Consider the following 18,887-nt stretch of genomic DNA (forward strand, 5'->3'; position numbering starts at 1 on the left):
AGGCTATACTTGAAGTTGGGATTTTTTGCCCTAACGCGCATCACTTGCTTTCATTGAACTGCATTTGCCATTTAGATGCCCATTCTCCCAGTTGGGAGAGATCCTTTTGGAGCTCCTCACAATTGCTTTTTGTTTTAACCACTCTAAATAATTTGGTGTCATCCACAAACTTGCCAACTTCACTGCTCACTCCTAATTCCAGATCATTTATGAACATGTTGAGAAGCATTGGTCCTAGTACAGATCCCTGTGGGACCCCAATATTTACTTCCCTCCACTGGGAGAATTTACCATTTAGTCCCACTCTCTGCTTTCTGTTCTTTAACCAGTTACTGATCCATTAGAAGACCTGAACTCTTATTCCATGACTGCTAAGTCTGCTCAGGAGACTTTGGTGAGGGACTTTGTCAAAAGCCTTTTGGAAGCCCAAGTAAACAGTGTCTACTGGATCACCCCTGTCTACATGTTTATTGACACTCTCAAAGAATTCTAAAAGGTTAGTGAGACAGGGCTTACCTTTGCAGAAGCCGTGTTGATTCTTTTTCAGCAGGGCTTGTCCTTCTATGTGCTTACTAATTGTATCTTTAATAATTCCTTCAACCAATTTACCCAGAACAGATGGTAAGCTAACCGGCCTGTAATTTCCCATATCCCCCCGGGATCCCTTTTTGAAAATTGGTGTTACACTGGCCATCTTCCAGTCCTCTGGTATAGAGGCTGATCTTAGGGACATGTTGCACATTTTGGTTAGAATATCAGAAATTTCATATTTCAGTTCTTTGGGAACTCTAGGATAAATATCACCTGGGCCTGGTGATTTATTTGCTTTCAATTTATCAATAAGGTTGAGAACATCATCTTTTGTCACCACTATTTGCCTCAGTTCCTCAGACTCCCTTCCTGAAAACATCAATGCAGGCACAGGTATCTGTCCTATATCTTCTGCAGTGAAGACAGCTGGAAGAAATTCATTCAGCTTCTCTACAATCTCCTTGTCCTCCTTCAGCACTCCTTTAACTTCATAGTCATCCAATGGTCCAACTGCTTGCCTTGCTGGTTTTCTGCTTCTGATATATTTAAAGAATTCTTTACTGTTGGCCTTGATGTTGTTAGCCATATGCTCTTCAAAATGCTTTTTTGCATCTCTTATTGTCTGCTTGCATCGCCTTTGTGTAAGCTTGTGCTGCCGTTTGTTTTCTTCACTTGGGCAAGAATTCCATTTTCTGAAGGAAACTCTCTTTTCTCTAATAGCTCCCTTACCACTGCTCATTAACCATGCCGGCAACCTCTTGGGCTTGGTGCTACTTTTCCTAACCGGCGGTATACATTTTAGCTGGGCTTCTATTATTGTGGTTTTGAGTAATCTCCAAGCATTCTGAAGGGATTTAATCCTCTTGACTCCCCCTTTTAACTTCCTTTTCACTAGTTCCCTCATTTTAGAGAAGTTTCCTCTTTTGAAGTCAAATGTAACTGTGTTGGACTTTCTGGGCAATTTTCTACTTAAACATATATTAAATCAGATAGCGCTGTGATCACTGTTTCCAATTGGTTCAACAATGTTTACATCTCGTACTAGGTCCTGGGCAACACCACTTAGGATTAAATCTAAGGTCACCTCCCCTCTGGTCAGTTCCACGACCAGCTGTTCTAGGGCACAATCATTTAGGGCATTGAGAAATTTAACGTCTTCGTCATGGCTGGAACATGCATTTATCAAATCAATGTGGAGGTAATTGAAGTTATCCATTATTACAACACTTCCTTGTCTGGAGGCCTCCCTGATTTCATTTTACTTCTCAAGGTCACTCTGAGCATTCTGTTCTGGGGGTGTTATGGGTTGCTGCAGTCATATAATGTGAAATGTTTCCGAAAATAGAACAATTTAAGCAACACATTTTCCATATCCAACTTTAAAAAAAACACACACCCAAGCAACCTTGCACTATTATCCAAATGCATGGTGTAGACAACAGTCAACGTTCTGAAATGAGTGTACCTAAAGGAAGTCCCAAATGTCTTGTTATTAAAATATATTTATAAATGAAGTAAGTATTGCCTCCTCCCATATGTGCCTGCCCGAACCTTAAGATCATCCTCAGTGGCCCTTCTCCATGAGACCCTGCCAAAGGAAGTGAGGCGGGTAGCTACTAGGAGGAGGGCTTTTTCTGCTGTGGCACCCCGGCTGTGGAATGAGCTCCCTAGTGAGGTTCTCCTGGCACCTACCTTGTATTTTTTCAGGCGCCAGGTGAAGACCTTTTTATTTTCCCAGGCATTTTAGCATTTTAGCTTTCTACACTTTTAGCTTTGCTGTTTTAAATCTGTGTTTTAAATCCCCGCATTGCTGCTAGGTTTTATTCTGGTTGTATCGTTATACTGTGGTTTTAATGTTTTATATATTTTATATTGTTTTATTGTGTGCTCTTTGGTTTTAATTTTTGTGAACCGCCCAGACAGCTTCGGCTATTGGGCGGTATACAAATTAATTAATTAATTAATAAGGCTATTATGAACCAAATAAATGCACATCACTGCACGTAGTCAGGATGAACTTACCAAACAGCTGCACATACTTCATTATTTTCAGCACAGATAGAAGTAAGGTTGCAGCGACTGTAGCAATGACCTTCACTTTTGCAGCTTGTTAATTTAACATCACAAAATCTGCAAAGCGCCCGAAGTTTGATTTTACCATCCAACATTTTGGATAAATGATCTTCAGCTGTCAACAAGAGGAAAAAAAAATGATGTATTAATAAGCATATCAGACTTGCACATCAATCCACTATATGGACACATTGTGTAGAACCAAGTTCTACTGAAGTAAAAAAGATCACCTACGTATGACAGCCTTCCCCAATGTGGTTCCATCCATATGTTTTGAACTCTTAACTCCCACCATCCCTGACCATGCCATTATCTCTTACCACTGGCCATGCTGGCTAGGGTTGATGCGAGTTGCAGTCAAAACATTTGGAAGTGACCTATATCAACCTGAGATGTTGATGACTGGGTAAAATAGATAACATCACCTTCTTAGCCCAGTTCAGAGATCTACAAACCAGGGCTAAGGAGAAACAGTGATTTGACAAAAGTTTTGGTGAAATTGACCTAGCTGGGAAATGTTTTTGTTAAATCCCCACCCTTTCTTTCTTCTAATAATTGTGCTGATTCTTTTGCATATTTACTTGGGAGTAGTAAGTCCCTATGGGGATTTCCTCTTCCCAGCACTGCCACCACCTATAGGGAAACTGCTCCTTCATTGGGCAATCCCACCTATGGGGTTTCTTATTTAAATCAAATGCTTATATTTCAGGGCCTAAGGAACTCACTGCTACTGTAACTCAAAGTTCCACAAGTTGACCCTTTCCCACTCCCACCAATTCTGTTAGAATAATTTAAGAACTCCTGGTAGCTGGTATAAGAAGCTTAGGCATGAGATGGGCACCAACACTAGAGACAAGATGAAGTATTAAACAAGTAATTTATTAAAGGGATATTTTGTAAATAAGGGATTACAAATATTTACTTTGGGGTTTCCAAAAGACTGCTTAGTGACAATTCTTAAAAACTCAAGAGACACTGTTGCTGCTACAAGCCTCTAATGACTTCTTTTACCTCAGGCCAAATTCCCTAAACCTCCACCCCAGCCAAATGCAACCAGCTCTAGGTCCTGGGTGCAGTCTTCATCTGACACCAAAGCTCCTCCTGTTGCATTTCTGGCTTCTTGGATAGTTTATCTGGGTTTTTACTGCCTGCTTATATAACCTTCTTCTGGCAAGATCTTAGGGCAGCCTCCTGATATAAACAGCCACCTGCTCCCTACACCTGATGTTCACCAGCCACATATGGAGAAGGAATAGCTTAAAATCCAGGCCTCAGCTTATTCCTGAGATTTCTCCTAGTCCTTCTAAATCACCACCCACCAGCAGACCTCCTCCTTCACCTTCCAGATGAACTGACCAACCTGTCAACTGTCAATTCCTTAACTGTCCTTTACCAACAGCTCTCTTCCATCTAACTAGAATCCCCAGCCAATCAGAATCAAATCTACCTGATCCAGCCCCATCTAACAATATTCGGAGCAACTGCTTCTTTCTCCCCCTCAAGAACATCACTAAGCAACTACTACAAAGGCCTTTGACAGTAACAAAACAAGGCCACAAGTCTATTCAGATACAACGTAGCCTCACAGAGGCCACACAAAATAAACATTACATAACAACAACAGTGATAAACAGGGCATTTCTTTACAGTCCTATTGATATTAATGGGGCTTATTTTTAATTAGACATAGGATTGTACTGTTAATTTCCAATATCCCCCGCCCCCCCAATCCAGGATAGTACACCTTTTAAACCTTTGGCTCTGCTTTCAAATTAAGCAGCTTTGGGTTTTATGCAACATAAAACAGAGAGAAATCCGTGTGTGTGTGTGTGTGTGTGTGTGTATAGAGAGAGAGAGGACTGCATGGAACAGCACCCTGTGAATTCATTTTTTATTTTTTTTTTAACAAGCCTGATTCATTCATTGTCCCTTCTTTGGATAAGTATTTAAACACAGTGCTTTGCGAATAAAATAAGCTGCTGGAGGAATGATCTCCCCATTTTGTAAATGTATGTGTATGTGTTTTGCAGATATTCAACTGCTGTTCACTATATGGCAGCTCCCAGCAAGCAGCAAAGGATGCAGCTTTATGGCAGTAGCCATTTTTAATTTCCCAAAATTCAAAAAGCGCCTCAGAGCAGGTGCTTTTGGGGGGAAATGAGATGGCGGCCACTTTGATTCTCTACATTTCAGCTCAGCCCTGAGACAGAGCAGAAATGAAGTAGCCAATTTTGAAGTGGTGGCTGAGAAATGGTTCTTGTCTGTTTGGTACAGGCTTCCTACTATCTTTGGTCAAATGTTTAGAAATAAAGTAATTCTTCTCAATATCAAGCTTTAGTCATTGATAGCAAATTGTCCCCTCTAAGTCAAGCAGTTCCAAATTTGTTCAACTGAGAATCAGTCAATTAGACAATATTTCAGGAGCCAATTTCCAAGAGCTTATCTTAGCAAATGCCATTCTTCTTTCCTAGCAAACTAGAAGCAAAACAATCATTCATCATTGTAGGTCTGCTACTATTATCAGCATGCTGCTATTGAACTTTATAGGATGGCTAATTAGATTGTCTTTCTTCTAAGAGTGTTATCAAATGCTACCAAGCATTTACTACTGAGGCTTCTTAAACAATTGGCTACTGGCTATTAACCTGCCACTTGAAGACCAACTTCAATATTGTATGATATGCATTATTTTGGTTTATTCAGACAGCAATAATTGCAGAAGCTACTCGTCTCCCTGAAGTTCCATCCATGATTCCCCCACCCACAAAAAATGTTTTCATTCACCTGCTGTTCTCAAAACACTATAACAGGTTTTTTTTTTAAATGCCCATTGTGAACAACAAAAGAGTATTGTGGCACCTTAAAATGATAATTTATTGGAGCATAAACATGTATGGGTCAAATGTGACTGAGGAATCAATTGAGGTGTTTAGGGATGGAATTTCAAGATGAAAGCTGGTGGGGAGTGGAAGCTTAAATTCCCCTCCCATGGCACGGTAGTCCCAATCTGAATTGTAGTCCCAATCTGAATTGGGGCTGCACATGTTTACTCAGGATTTAAATAACCCAGTCACACATAGCACTGCTATGTGCTATTGGAAGAAAGTTTATTTGGCCCTAAGGGTGAAGACAGACCTGCCTTCTAAAGTATGATGGAAGTTGTGTGAACATATACTTCAGAATGTACTGTATGTCTTAGTATCATGGCAGAGAATGTGTGTTCAAATCACTCCCGCCACACTTTAGAAGGCAGGTCTATATTCACCCCAAGTATAACCATGGGGGCCTTGAGTTCCAGAAGTTTGAGAAACACCGCCATAGGGAATAAATTGTTGTCCTACAAGCCCATAGCTTTACCAAAATGCATGGAAGAAACTAAGTAAATTCCATCACTGTTTTAAATAAACAGAGGAAATAGCTTATTACCACTGAATACAAGTTTGTATAATGGTGCAAGAGTATAATTTGACAGGAGCTTTCAGAATAATGACTCAATCAGCAGTAAGCATTTATTTTATTTTATTCTGGAATGGTTACCAGAAAAATGAATTTCTTCTTAAATAATTCTGGAAGTCCTTACGGTCTCTATCAGCATGGAAAACATTCTTCACACTGACTAAGGCAAAAAGGGTCACGCTAAGAATGAAGCAACGCTTTAGGAGGCAAAACTGGCATTTATCTTACAAGGCTTACAGGGCCTAGGGCAGTGGTCTTCGCTATTTTTCAAGCCGAAGCCACTTTGGCTCCAGGCACTACCATCGAAGCCACTTGAGGGCCTTTACTGGGCCATGGGTGCTGTGCACCGGATTTGGCTGGAGGACTTTCAGGGTCTCTTCTTATCATTCCACTCCATGTCACCCAAGCAAGACCTCATCAATCAGTCACCAAGTCAACAGACAGGCAAATGCTGACAGGCTCACCTGGTGCTTAGATTGGGATGGATCCTTTTCTCATCACTGAGGGAGTGCTCTGCTCTACTCAGTGCTGCAAAATCTCTCATTCCAGGTCTAAGTTGCTCACTCTCTCACCCACATATTCAATTTCCCCTCCACCTTCAGCACCTATGCACTGTAGCCAGCCTATCACATTGCTCTTTGCCTCTTGGACTCTTCCCCTACCACAGCTAATTGGCTGACTGCTCCAGTATTATCCTCTCCCCACCCCCAGCCACCCTACAGCTGGTCTCCTTACAGGCAGGTCTCCTAACTTCCCACCCCAAAGTCTCCTCAGGTAGCCCAGATCACAGCTGTCAGCTGATTGCCAAAACAAACAACAAGGCAAAGCTAAAGAGCCCCTGCTAAGAGTGAGCAGCTACTGAAAATGAAAGAGAGAGTGAGTGAGTGAATGAATGAATGGACAGAGAGGTGGGGAGCTGCACATGAGGTGATCGGGAACCGCCAGCATCCCTCGGGCCTTGAAGTGAAGAACACTGGCGTAGGGGGCTATTTGCAGGGGGAAATTGGTGGGCAGGAGGTGCTTAACCCCTCATCCACAGATTTTTCCCTGCAAATGCCTTTCCCAATGTTAAGCCCTTTTAGCCTATTTCCCCACACCTAGAGTCCAAAACAGGAAGTAATGCCAGGGTGAGGGGTGGGGGGAGAACTAGTCTAGTTAGTCATTTACAGCAGGGTATCAGTGGGAACAGAAAAGGCCTTTCCCTCTTACCAATTCTACCCTACAAAAATACCAGCTGCTACCCAAATTTTCCCAGCAAATGTGTGTATGGGAACAATCATTTTCAGAGATAATGTCTAATTCCAGACTGAGATCATGCAGGCAAAAGAGTATTTTTGGAATTATTATTTTGGTGGAAGCATGCATACGCAAATATCTTATTGCATTTCAAAATCCATTCATGTTTTCCCAGAAGCTCCATACACAAGATCCTTGGGTCCTGCCAGAACTTTCTCATTGATCTCTCCTGGGTAGTTCATGTGGATTTTCAATTCTGATGCAAAATTTTTGCATGTGTGTTTCCCTATGAATCATATGGAGGAAAATGTGATAATCAGGAGCCTTTTCATGTGAAATTTTAGCATGCCACTTGCATGGAAAATTTCCACAGATTTGCAGACAAAAGCAACCTACATTTTTTACTCCTTTAGTGCTCTGGTGATATGACAAAGATGACTATTATTTGGATTCAAATTGAAGTGGGTGAGCATAATAAGGTTGTACTATGCAACAGTAAGTAACTAAATATAGTGCAAGTAAAAAAGCTGTCCTAAAACTCTAGAAGAATGCTAGCTCAGTTGGGTGTTGTTGTTTTTTTAAAGACACAGATATTTGTTTATTTATTTTTACTGGAGGAGCACATTTTTCTTCAGAAGGAAAAAAACCCCTCCAAGCAACTACAAAAATCACAATACTCACAGGGAAAGTGAATAATCTCTTTGGCATGTTTCCTCTTTCGTTCTCTTTCCCTGGAAATTAACAAGTGTCCGTATCATATAGCAGTGGCATTTCAAGGTTTTGAGCACACACTCTTAGCAACATACACACTTCTGAACGCAGACAGGCAACACATCTCTCGTTTGCAACTGGATGTTTACATTTCAAATTTGTCAACCTCATCCTTAAAAAAATAGTTAAATGGATATGTCCAATTGTCTTCATATGTCTATATTATCTGCAACACACTAAAACTACACCTCTCTCATTAAGATCAACTGGAAAAGCCTTGCCGAAGGTTGCTCCTGTTTGGGAAATGAGAATCATCAGGAACTGTGGGTTTTCTCCAGTGGTGGACCTTCTCTATGATGGCCCCTTTATCTATCATAATCGAACAGGATGTGTGTCTGTCAGCACCATAGTACCAAGACCATGAAACCTAGACACCAGAAACTGGACATGCATATTAAAGAGGCCCTAGGAGTGTGCACATCAGGGTCATCTGGTTTTTTAAATGCATTAATTTTAATTAATTTAAATATGTCAATGTGTTTGGAGCCTGCAATACCATCTTCAGTCACTAGGTGGAAGACCTCCTTAACCAGCGTATACCTTTGTAGTAAACAGAGTTTAAAGCCAAGCGAGAGTAGCCTGAGGAACAGAGTTTTATGGCTGCCCTCTCCCCCTTGCTGTGTGGTAGCCCTCAGAAGGGTAATGTAGTAGACAGACCCTCTCTCGTGGGGTATAGAGGTGCATCATGGCAAGTGGCATGCCTAGGGGTGGCAGTGGAGATAGTTTCACTCAGACAGGGTGGCACAATGAAACCAACTCTGATAGCTGTGCAACTTTGCTTGAACGCTTCTCTGTATCAAATTCAGGGCTATTCCAATCCACATGAAGCCAGGTCTGTTAGCTAACTGTGGACTATATTGCCTAGCAAAACTAACTTGGCCCCAAGTTTTCAGTGCTCTGTTAAATACTACAAGGGGTTCCTTTTTAGATAAACTGTATAAATAAATAAAATGCCTATTATGCACTTTTCATTATGAAATAATCCCAAAGCAGAATTATGGTGAATATGAGTGGTTAGTTTCTGTATGTTATGTGTATCGAGGGAGGTAATTGTATATGATCACCAATAGGTATGCCATATATTTTTGATGGTGAATGAGATTTCTGATTTTATGAGTTTATGCTTAGATAAGATGGGATGTAAATATCTAAGCAAGCATCGCTGGCTTTGCTCCAAAAATGTGTGTATTAAGATCTGAGTGCCAGAAGCATCTTCCAGCAAGAAGTGGGTATACATTGTTGAAGGGAACAGAACGTTAAAAGCCCTATGGAAGTAAAAGGGGCCTGCTGAATGTTGACCATTGCTGAATATTACGTTTGACAATAACTGTGAGGATAAACAAAAATAATTTTAAATGAATAACAGGAAGTATGTTACTATGTTAAGTATAGGATTGCAGCTTTAATGTAACATAACAGCTTGGCTCTTTACTATAATATTCCAAAGATCCCAATATACTGCATCAACAGTGTAGAAGCCAGGGGTGAGGCAACCAGAGGTATAAATAATACATACCATACAGCTTTAAGGGAATATGGTGGTTGGAATCAGGTACATAGACAGTGACCTTTGCACTGGGCCCACAACATTATACCCCTTAGTTCTGATTTCATTTCCAGTTACTTCAATTGCATTTTGAATGCATTTAGAATTGCAACTGTATCATGTTTTCCAAACTACTAACTATAAAGGACACACAAAAGCCATAGACAATATTTGTATTTTTGAAAAATGTAAAATATACACAGAAGATGCAAGTAGAAGAGCGCATTTATTTAGAGTATTAGGGAAGAAACGGGTCACAAAATGCATGTGCACCTCTCCCAAACATAGCACAGGAATTAGCGTTAAGGGATATTTAGTATAGGATACAAAACTGAATAAAGATAAATACAACGAAAAGGATTATTGTTTCTGTTTCACTCAAAAACCAACCAAGCTCTACTGAAGATGGGATCTCAGCCTTAAATTTGAATTTCCTGACTTTTGTTGGTTTTTGTTGCAACCATCAAGTAAAATGTATGAGTTTATGCTTCATTTCCTGTGGGGGTTTTTTCTTTTAAAAAAACCCAATGAAAGGTCATAAAATGCATATGATTTATAGTTCTGACCAAAAAATGGTTTAACAGTTATCACTGAAGTCTCTTGAGAAAGCTGTGCTGTACATATACGGCTGTTCACATGTAAAGACATCCCATCAGTTTAAAAAACAACGGGCCGGTTTGCACAAATCACCACAACCAATGGTAGCTTATTTAAGCCATAATAACCATAGCCTGCTGTGGGATTATTTGAGGGCTGTTTCCTCCTCAAACAAGCCATGCCACTCAGGTTTAGATGACACAACAAACCATGGCAGCCCCCTGCTGGGGGTTGAACATTCAGAATGGCTTCCAGCACACCCGTGAAGACTGTGTGAACCCAGTGAATGGGTTGTCATGCCTGCCTCTTCCATACAGCACAACTCACAATTGGCTCCATAGGTTGTATAGCATGACATGCGAACCTGGACCACTGTATTGTTTAGGGGCTAAACAACCCAGTAGTTAACATTTGTTAACCCAGTTAAATGTGACCAGTTTTAAACAAACAAACAAACAAACAAACAAACAAACCTCAAGTGAATTACTTAACCAGATAAAAGCTTACTGTTGTTAACTTGGACTGGCACGACAAAATTCTCCGTGCCCTTGTTATTTATTTAATATATTTATATCTGATCTCATTACGTCAAGGTGGATATGAAGCCAAGGTGTCAAGAGCCCCTGGGCATTTGCCATTTTACTCTAAAATAGAAATTATTTATTTATTTTTATTTACAATATTTATATAACACTCCACATCAAAGACTTCGAAGCGGTGAACAACAAGAAAAACAAAACACCATATTAAAACAATTAAAAAATTAAAAAGATCTTAATAAACCACAGCTTGTCACTCAAGGAAGGCCTCTTGAAATAACAGTGTCTTCAGGAGGTGCCAAAAGCAACACAACGTTGGCACCTGTCTGACTTCCAAAGGCAGGGAGTTCCACAGGAAGGGAAAGCTATTTTCCTGGTGCACTCCAGCAGGGCCATGGGTCCATGTGGAACCACCAGGGACATGCTCTCTGATAACCTCAGTGAAATAATGTGAGTACTCCTTCTCCAGCACAATCCTATGCATGTCTACTCAGAGGTAGGAACCACTCCAATGGGAATTAATTCCAAGAGTATTTACGATTGCAGTTCAGCAATCTGGGACATTGTTTTAGAAGGGCTTTTTTTTTCCTATTAGTCAATTTACGGTGCAATCCTATACACATATATCTACTCAGCGGTAAGCTGCACTGAATTCAATAGGACTCTTAGGTAAATGTGTATAGTATTGCAGCCTTAGAAAACATAATTCAATGCACATGTCTCAAGGATCTGTATACTTTAAAAAATGCATCTAATTGAAAAAGCCTCTAAAAGTAAAAAGAGGAGAATTTCAGCTACACTAAAGTCAACACATTTTATTCAAGTTCTTCTTAACAGGTCTGCTGACTAAATATGCTTTTTCCTCCTTTAAAGCATTGTTTGTGGATAACCTTGTAAAAATTTGGAGTTAAGGTGTGAATTATAAAATAGAGATTTTTTTTTCCTATCAGTTACCTTCAAACATCCCCCCCCCCTTATCTTATTAGTAAAATTAAAAATTATAACTTAATCCTTTGGGACAAACATCTATCCGTATATTTTTGTATTTAAAACTTATCTTATGCTTGATTTGCTGACGGGGCAAAATGAACGCATTTTTAAAACCTTGAGATTTGCTTCCTCGATAGGTGTTGCCATCTAAAATTAATGAAAAAGTCTACATAGGCAATAAGAGAAGAACAGAACTTACAAAAACCAATTTTTAATATGACCTCCATTATTCTCAGGAAACCATTCCACAAAAATAGTCTTACTTTGGAGACGTAGTGTTCCATAAAGATTTATAAATATGATGCTACAGTGTGTCAGATTTCATGAGAGAGAAATATATGTGGCGATAGCAATTTATCTACCATATGTTTGGTTATCAGGAAAGCTATTTTATGCCTCATTGGTCACATCAGAAACTTCGTTATCCTGTTGTTTAAAAGCTAGCCTCTAAGCAATCTGACAGAATCTGAATCAACACCATGCAGGGTGTAGTTGTCAAACAGGAAGAAATCATAAAGCAGGCCTCAACTTCACCTTTAATAATGGGCGCTTGTCATTCAAAATGACAAAAATTTCCCATCTCAGATGCCATGGTCTGTAGGGAGATTGCTGAGTTGGCAGAAGTAGGAGGTTGCAGAAGCCTTCAGGCCTATATTACTCAGAATATCATGGATGCCCAAAGTTTGGTCTGTGCTCTCACATGAAACATGCAGCAAGGCCTGTAAAGTCCTATTTGGCCAACGGTAAGCCATCCAACGAACGGCCCTGAAATCAACAGAGATTTTTTTTTAAAAAACCCACCCAGTGGCGGGGGGGGGGGAGGGATTTCAGGACAAAAATGGGTGGATTGGGAAGCTTAACTGCCCCACCCAGAGCACCCTGGTCCCAACTTGAATCAGGGCCATGTGTGCTTACTCTGGAGTAAATAAACCAAATAGCTATGAGCGATTACAAGAACATTTAGTTTGGCTTCAAGGTAGAATAGGTTGTGTTTTTTTTAATTGCTAGCTTTTATTGGACATCACTGTAGCATGTTTCTGCCTTCCGCTCTCTTTGGGCTCGTCTCTGGTTGATTTCAGCTGCTTGGCTTATTTTGTAGCCCAGCTACAGCTATCCATGCTCTGATAACCTCTCATCTGGATTACTGCAATGCATTATAAGTGGGGCTGCCTTTGAAAACAGTCCAGAAACTTCAGCTAGTCCAAAACAGGGTGGCAAGATTGTTAACAAGGACTGGCCAATGAGATCATATTATGCCAGTACTTTTCCATCTGCACTGGCTGCCAGTCCATTTCCAGGCCAGATTCAAAGTGCTGGTTTTAAGATTCAAAGCTCTAAATGGCTTGGGGCCAGGTTATCTACAGGATCACCTCCTCCCATAAGTACCTGCCTGGACCCTAAGATCATCATCAGGGGACCTTCTCTGGGAGCCCCTGCCAAAGGAAGTGAAGCAGGTGGCTACCAAGAAAAAGGCCTTTTCTGCTGTGGCACCTTGGCTGTGAAATGAGCTCCCTAGAGAGGTTTGCCTGGTGCCTACATTCTACTCCATCCAGCACTAGGTGAAGACCTTTTTATTCTCCCAGTATTTTAGCTTCCTAATATTTAGCTCTGGTGTTTTAAATCCATATTTTAAATCTCTACATTGCTGCTAGGTTTTATTCTGGTTGTATTTTTATATTGCAGTTTTAAGCGTTCATATTTTATATTGTTTTATGCTGCACTCTGTGGTTTTAATTTTCGTGCTTCAGCCATTAGGTGGTATAGAAATAATGTTTTTGTTTTTACTCTACAATAGGTGTAGCCCCCCCCACTTGGATTGGGACCTTACCGTAAATTAGCTTTTAAGATCTGCATCTGGTCCCCCTGCACCCATTCTAGAGTAAAAATGAACAAAAGACATAGCTGTTAAACACAGATTTAAAATAATGTCTTTTTCGGCCCTTGCAAGGCTAAGCATCTCATGAGTGGAACTTCTATCTGTAGCAGCGAAAGTATGGTACACTTACATCTCCCTGCAAAGGGAATGGGCCAGTCATGATGTGCAGATCCTGGGTGAGCAGAGATGTTCCAAGAGGGCATCTCAGCAGGATGCCTATGCAAGTCGGCCTGGTAGAGGCATTACCACACACACTCCAAAGATCTGGGGCCCAGGAGAGGGGTGCACGAGAAGTTGAGAAATAAACTTTCCATTGGCACCAATGGACACTCAGGGAAATGGATCCAGGGCCCTGGGAAATATGCTCGGGTCTGAGGTCCCATGGGACCAGGCCTAGTAGCATCCCTTCAGTGTACCACTGTGTCTTTTGCCAACAATAAAGTATTGAAATACCCCAGTATACAACCCATAACCCTTTGCGTATATTTATTTATTATACCTTTTATTCCCCACATATGAACTTTAAGGCCCAGTTCTTAACAAGCTGACCCATTATAGGTGAAATAGGCATTGATAAGCCCCATACTGTGTACAGATTGAGTATCTGCAACCAATCTAAAACACACAGGGAGAAAATAAGTAGCACAGTTAATAAATAGATAAAACTGGAGGGTAGGACACTGCACAATAACTTGCATCATAGCTTGCATCATTTCAATAGAAGCAGAGGTGTGTATAAGAGCTTCTGCACACAAGTGATTTATTGCACACTCGTGATTGGCCACTCACGGAAATTTGCAGGTTCTTTACACGACATCATCAGCCTCTAGGACATCTCCCGCACCTTCCCCCAGTAATTTCTCTTTTTAAAAAATCAGAGATAATGCGCTTTTAAAAAATTATTGCAGGATATTCCCAGTGTTTAAAGTTGACATTGCACTATAATACAGCCACTAGATGGGGCTGTTCCATTGAACCTTATGGAGCACTGCAGAAATGGGAAGTTTTCAATTACAAATCACATGGTCATCATCGGTCACCGTCTAAAGAAGCCCGTAGTGAACGCAGAAAGACTCCAGAAGAAGAACGCCTGGTAAGAGTGTGGCTTTTTTCCTTAATGTAGAGACGCCCCAAGAAAATGTATCATTCATTGCCTCTAGCAACTTTTTTTTGTCACAGAACACGCTTTGGTTGTCAAGGTCTAACATATTAAAATATGATACCAAGGAGCTCTTTTGGGGGTGGAGGAACTAATTCAACGGAATAGATTTTGCCAAGCCCAGCAGTTTAAACTGAGGTTATCTAAAAGACTTGGCAGGTATAAGTACATTTTTCTACAATAAAAACAATACATCAGATACAGATACCATCACAGTAAGCACACATAACAAATTCATTTTATCTCACCTGGAAACCTGCACATATTGTTTTACACTCCCACTCAAAAAGATCCAGTCCCCACAACTCCAAAAAAAAGTTTGGGGAAGGAGTATTAACTCACCAGAGCTAAACTCACTCTCTTACCATGGCTAGGCCCTACAAATGATTAGCTCATGTCCTCACCATGACAGTAACAGCCCCTTGCATCCAACTGGCAGAGGGCAGAGTCCAAACACAAGACCCACCTCCAGAAAGGAGACCTACTTTCTCATAATTAATTGTATTCTATTTTTGGCCACTAACAGGAAGTCATGACATGAAAAGGCAATTTCAAAGGGCAAATGTGCCCAATGCTTATGTGAATCAGCCATTGGCATATCAGTTTCCTTTTCTCCATGACCTCACTCTCAAGAGGATAAAGTTGTCATAATGCAAAGAGAAAGACCTCCAGTAGCCCAGAGGTGCTTCTCAGGAGATCAATCCGGCATTTCATATTCGTAGCTTGTTTTCTATGGGAAGGATGCAGCAAATGCTTGACATTTGGGCCACCAAGCACTTGATCCTCATTATGCTTAAGGGTTAAAAGTTAGCATTATTTACACACTCTTGCTGTTTAAAACTTTGACAATCACTGGAAAACCTGGGTTCCAGATGTGTATGTCCATGCTGAAGAGGGGCCGAATATTCGTTCACTACTTTGTGCTGCCCATCAATGAATAGTGAGTGATATTTTATTTCTTCTGTAATTGTGTTATGTCTGTAGATGTTTTCAGCTGTACTATTTAAATCTAGTCTGACTTCCACACAGATGGCTATTTGTACTTATAACTAAAAGTATTGCCATTTACTCAAGTATAGGCTTTCCTTTAAAACATGTGTTAAATAACTTTTTCTTCTTTTGCCCAGAGTTAGGAAGACCAAGCTTGTTTACATTTGAAAGTATCTGTTTCACAATTTTCCCCCCACCAACTCTAATCTGGTGTTGGAAAAAATCATACGCAATTAAGATGCAAATATAAGCTACAGCCCTCCAGCCCATAATCTAATTTTGTCACTTGCTTCTCAAATTCAGAACAAGTTTTCTATCTCTGACTTTTGGCCTTTGCCCTCTGAAAATCCAACGTATGCACCACCAAGTCACTGTTGTTCTTTTGCTTCTAGTTCCTCAGCAGGGGCACAATAAAGGGATTCCTTATGAAGATCTGGGGGGCTGATCATTTCTCAGATTCACAGGTCTTATCTTGAACATGATGCCACAATAATAATTATCCAAAGCAGAAGTATTGTACTTGCACTTTAAATTAAGCAGTTTCCATCTCCAGTTTTATTGTGGACTTTACAAGTGAACAGAAAAACAGCCTGTCGCCAGTTAAATGGGACCTTTCAGGTTACCATAATAAAAAACAACCCACCAAAACCCTACATACACATTGTTCTTTTTCTCTCTTTTCTTCAGCCATGTTCTTTTTGCTGCCATTCTAACTTATTAGCATGTTAGCGTTTGAGATACTGTACTCGGTGGGCTTTGTGTCCTCAATGAAGCAATCACTTGAAGGTTCTCAGCACATGACCAACTGACACAACACCCTACAGAGTTCTACAGGATGTGTGAACAGGAGCTATATGTATACAGGCTGTTCACACATAGGCTTGTCCACATGACTGTGCATACAGTTCAAATCACACCTCTGCTATGAATGCACTGTGGCCTCAGGACAGCCACCCTCTCTCTCAGGCTCAGCCACACCTGCAATACAGAAATGCTAATACTGACCCACCTTACTGTGTTGTTATAAGGATTACAAGAAAATAAGGTATGCAAAGTGGGGAGAGGCCATAGCTCAGTGACAGAGCGAATGCTTTGAATGCTCCTGCCTGAAATCCTGGAGAGCTACTGCCAGTCAGTGTCGACAATACTGGGCTAGATGGACCAACTCAGTATAGGGCACTGAGAAAGTTTGAGGCCTACAGAGGCAAGGTAAAAAGGTCAGGCCTAGAGGCCTGGGGATTTTTTGTTGGAAGGGGGTAACCCTGAGAAGAGCAGTTTCATTTCCCTGATTAAGTTTCATTTTCCTGAGTTAGGTTTAATTTCTCCAGGTTTGAAACAGTACTTTCAGTTTTGGGGAAGGAGGGGATAAAAAGGGAGAGCGCACCGAAGGGAGGGAGGGGGCGGGACCAGAGCAGGAAGGGAGAGCAGGAAGAAGCAGCCTGGAGAAGTCTAAGTGCAGCTAGGGTAGAGGAACATGCATTTTTGCAATCTTTATTTTCTCTTAACGCCTTTTGTTATCACTCAGCTCTATTCTGTAAATAACTTTAGTTGTAATTTGCTTGTTTTAATTTACCAGAAAACTGTTGGGTTAAACCCCAGGTATCTGGACTGTCAATCACCCCACGTCTACAACCTAAACCCCACATTACTGGGAAGGGAAAGTTTAAAAGAAGGTGGGACTCTTAAGGAGGCAAGAGATCCTTAAGGAGTTGGTTAGGGGGTCTAGATCATAAGGGGAACCCTTGACGGGCAGCTTCCAATGTTCCCAAGTGCTTTAAATACTCAAAGCAATATATAAATGCCAAGTATTATTTAGCAGTTTCCATCTTTCTTTCGGTACCGCCACCTTCAGCATTTGGTGGTGATGAGAGAGGGACTTTTCGGTGGCTACTCCCAGGCTGTGGAACTCCTTGGCAAGGGAGGCTAAGTTGGCTCCATCTCTGCTATTTCCACCAGCAGGGAAAGACATTTTTATTCAAACAGGCCTTTGGCATGTAAGCAGGTCTGTTGGGCTGAGTACTGTTTTTATTCTGTTATTGTTGCATTTTTATTTATTTCTTTTATTACTGTTTTAATCAAGTTTTTATTCATTTATGGTTATAAGTTGTCTGTTGGGTACCATTTTCTAGGTAGAAAGGTGGAGTGTAAATCGAATTAATAAATAAGTAAATAAAACAGGCTGCATGAACCAGCATGGTCAATTAAGGCATAATTAATGGCTTAGAGTGACATACGAAGACAGCCAATGAGTCATAAGTACGCAAAGTTTGACCATAACATTTGTAGATAAAAAACATTCTGAAATTTTAGAAAACTCACGTCAGTTTCCCAAGACCTCAAATTAAAAACGCAATAGGACTTACATGTTTTCCCCTCATTCCTTCCATATGTTATAAGGAAAGGCAGTGGTCCGTTATGGTCCTCACTGATCTAATCCCTGTGCTTTGATATATACTGTAGTGCTGCATGGCTGAGCTTTATTTCCTTTTTAATGTGGCTTGCTGAACAACAGTTTTGTTTTATCAGACACGTATCTGCCAGTAGCATAAAAGTGGAATATCACAGATGCGATATCTGTCTCCTGGCTGATGTCAGCATGGTAGGGAAGCACTCCAAGGAGAGTATTATTAAAGCTTCCTGGAGGCTGATATTAACAATAACAGTGGCTGTCAAGTAGCAGCATTAGAATTTGAGGAGATGAACTGGGACAACAGACTCTCTGGTCAGTAGCCTGCCATTGTTTCTATCTGTCAATTTTCAGCCAGTGTAAAGTTCCTTGCAACTAGAACATGCACCTCCCCTATCTATACCATACGCCCTTGCACTTTAGGGCTCAGAAACCTGAAGGTTCTCACTATGTATGTACGTATGTACTGATGCTAAACTTATTTAAAAAAAGGCCTAGCACCATCCTCAAATGATTAAGCACATACTACTTACTAGCCTCAGTTGTAACAGCAGCTCAAGTTTAAAATCTGTCCTCTAGAATAACAAACAGTTATGCCATGCTGCTAACAAGCCTCCTGAAAGGATATTTCAGATGTTTGTGGCCTATAAGGTATTGCATCTGAGAAATTTAAAGAATGTCCGTGCAGTCTGTCTTCCTGTGGAATGTTTGCTTTT

At 40.7% G+C, this 18,887-nt stretch overlaps 1 protein-coding gene across 2 annotated transcripts in view; it reads right to left on the bottom strand.

Moving 5' to 3' along the window:
- Positions 1 to 18,887, bottom strand: part of TGFBR2 (transforming growth factor beta receptor 2) — a 71,010-nt gene that overhangs the window by 39,584 nt on the left and 12,539 nt on the right. For both annotated transcript variants that reach the window (XM_084858271.1, XM_084858273.1), the window contains exon 2: positions 2,554 to 2,719. In XM_084858271.1, coding sequence (XP_084714397.1) covers positions 2,554 to 2,719 — 166 coding nt within the window. The remainder of the gene's footprint in view (positions 1 to 2,553; positions 2,720 to 18,887) is intronic.

This window comes from Heloderma suspectum, chromosome 5 (genome assembly GCF_057233095.1).
Source record: "Heloderma suspectum isolate Gila_16-S chromosome 5, 16-S_ref, whole genome shotgun sequence".
In the NCBI taxonomy this organism is placed as follows: domain Eukaryota; kingdom Metazoa; phylum Chordata; class Lepidosauria; order Squamata; family Helodermatidae; genus Heloderma; species Heloderma suspectum.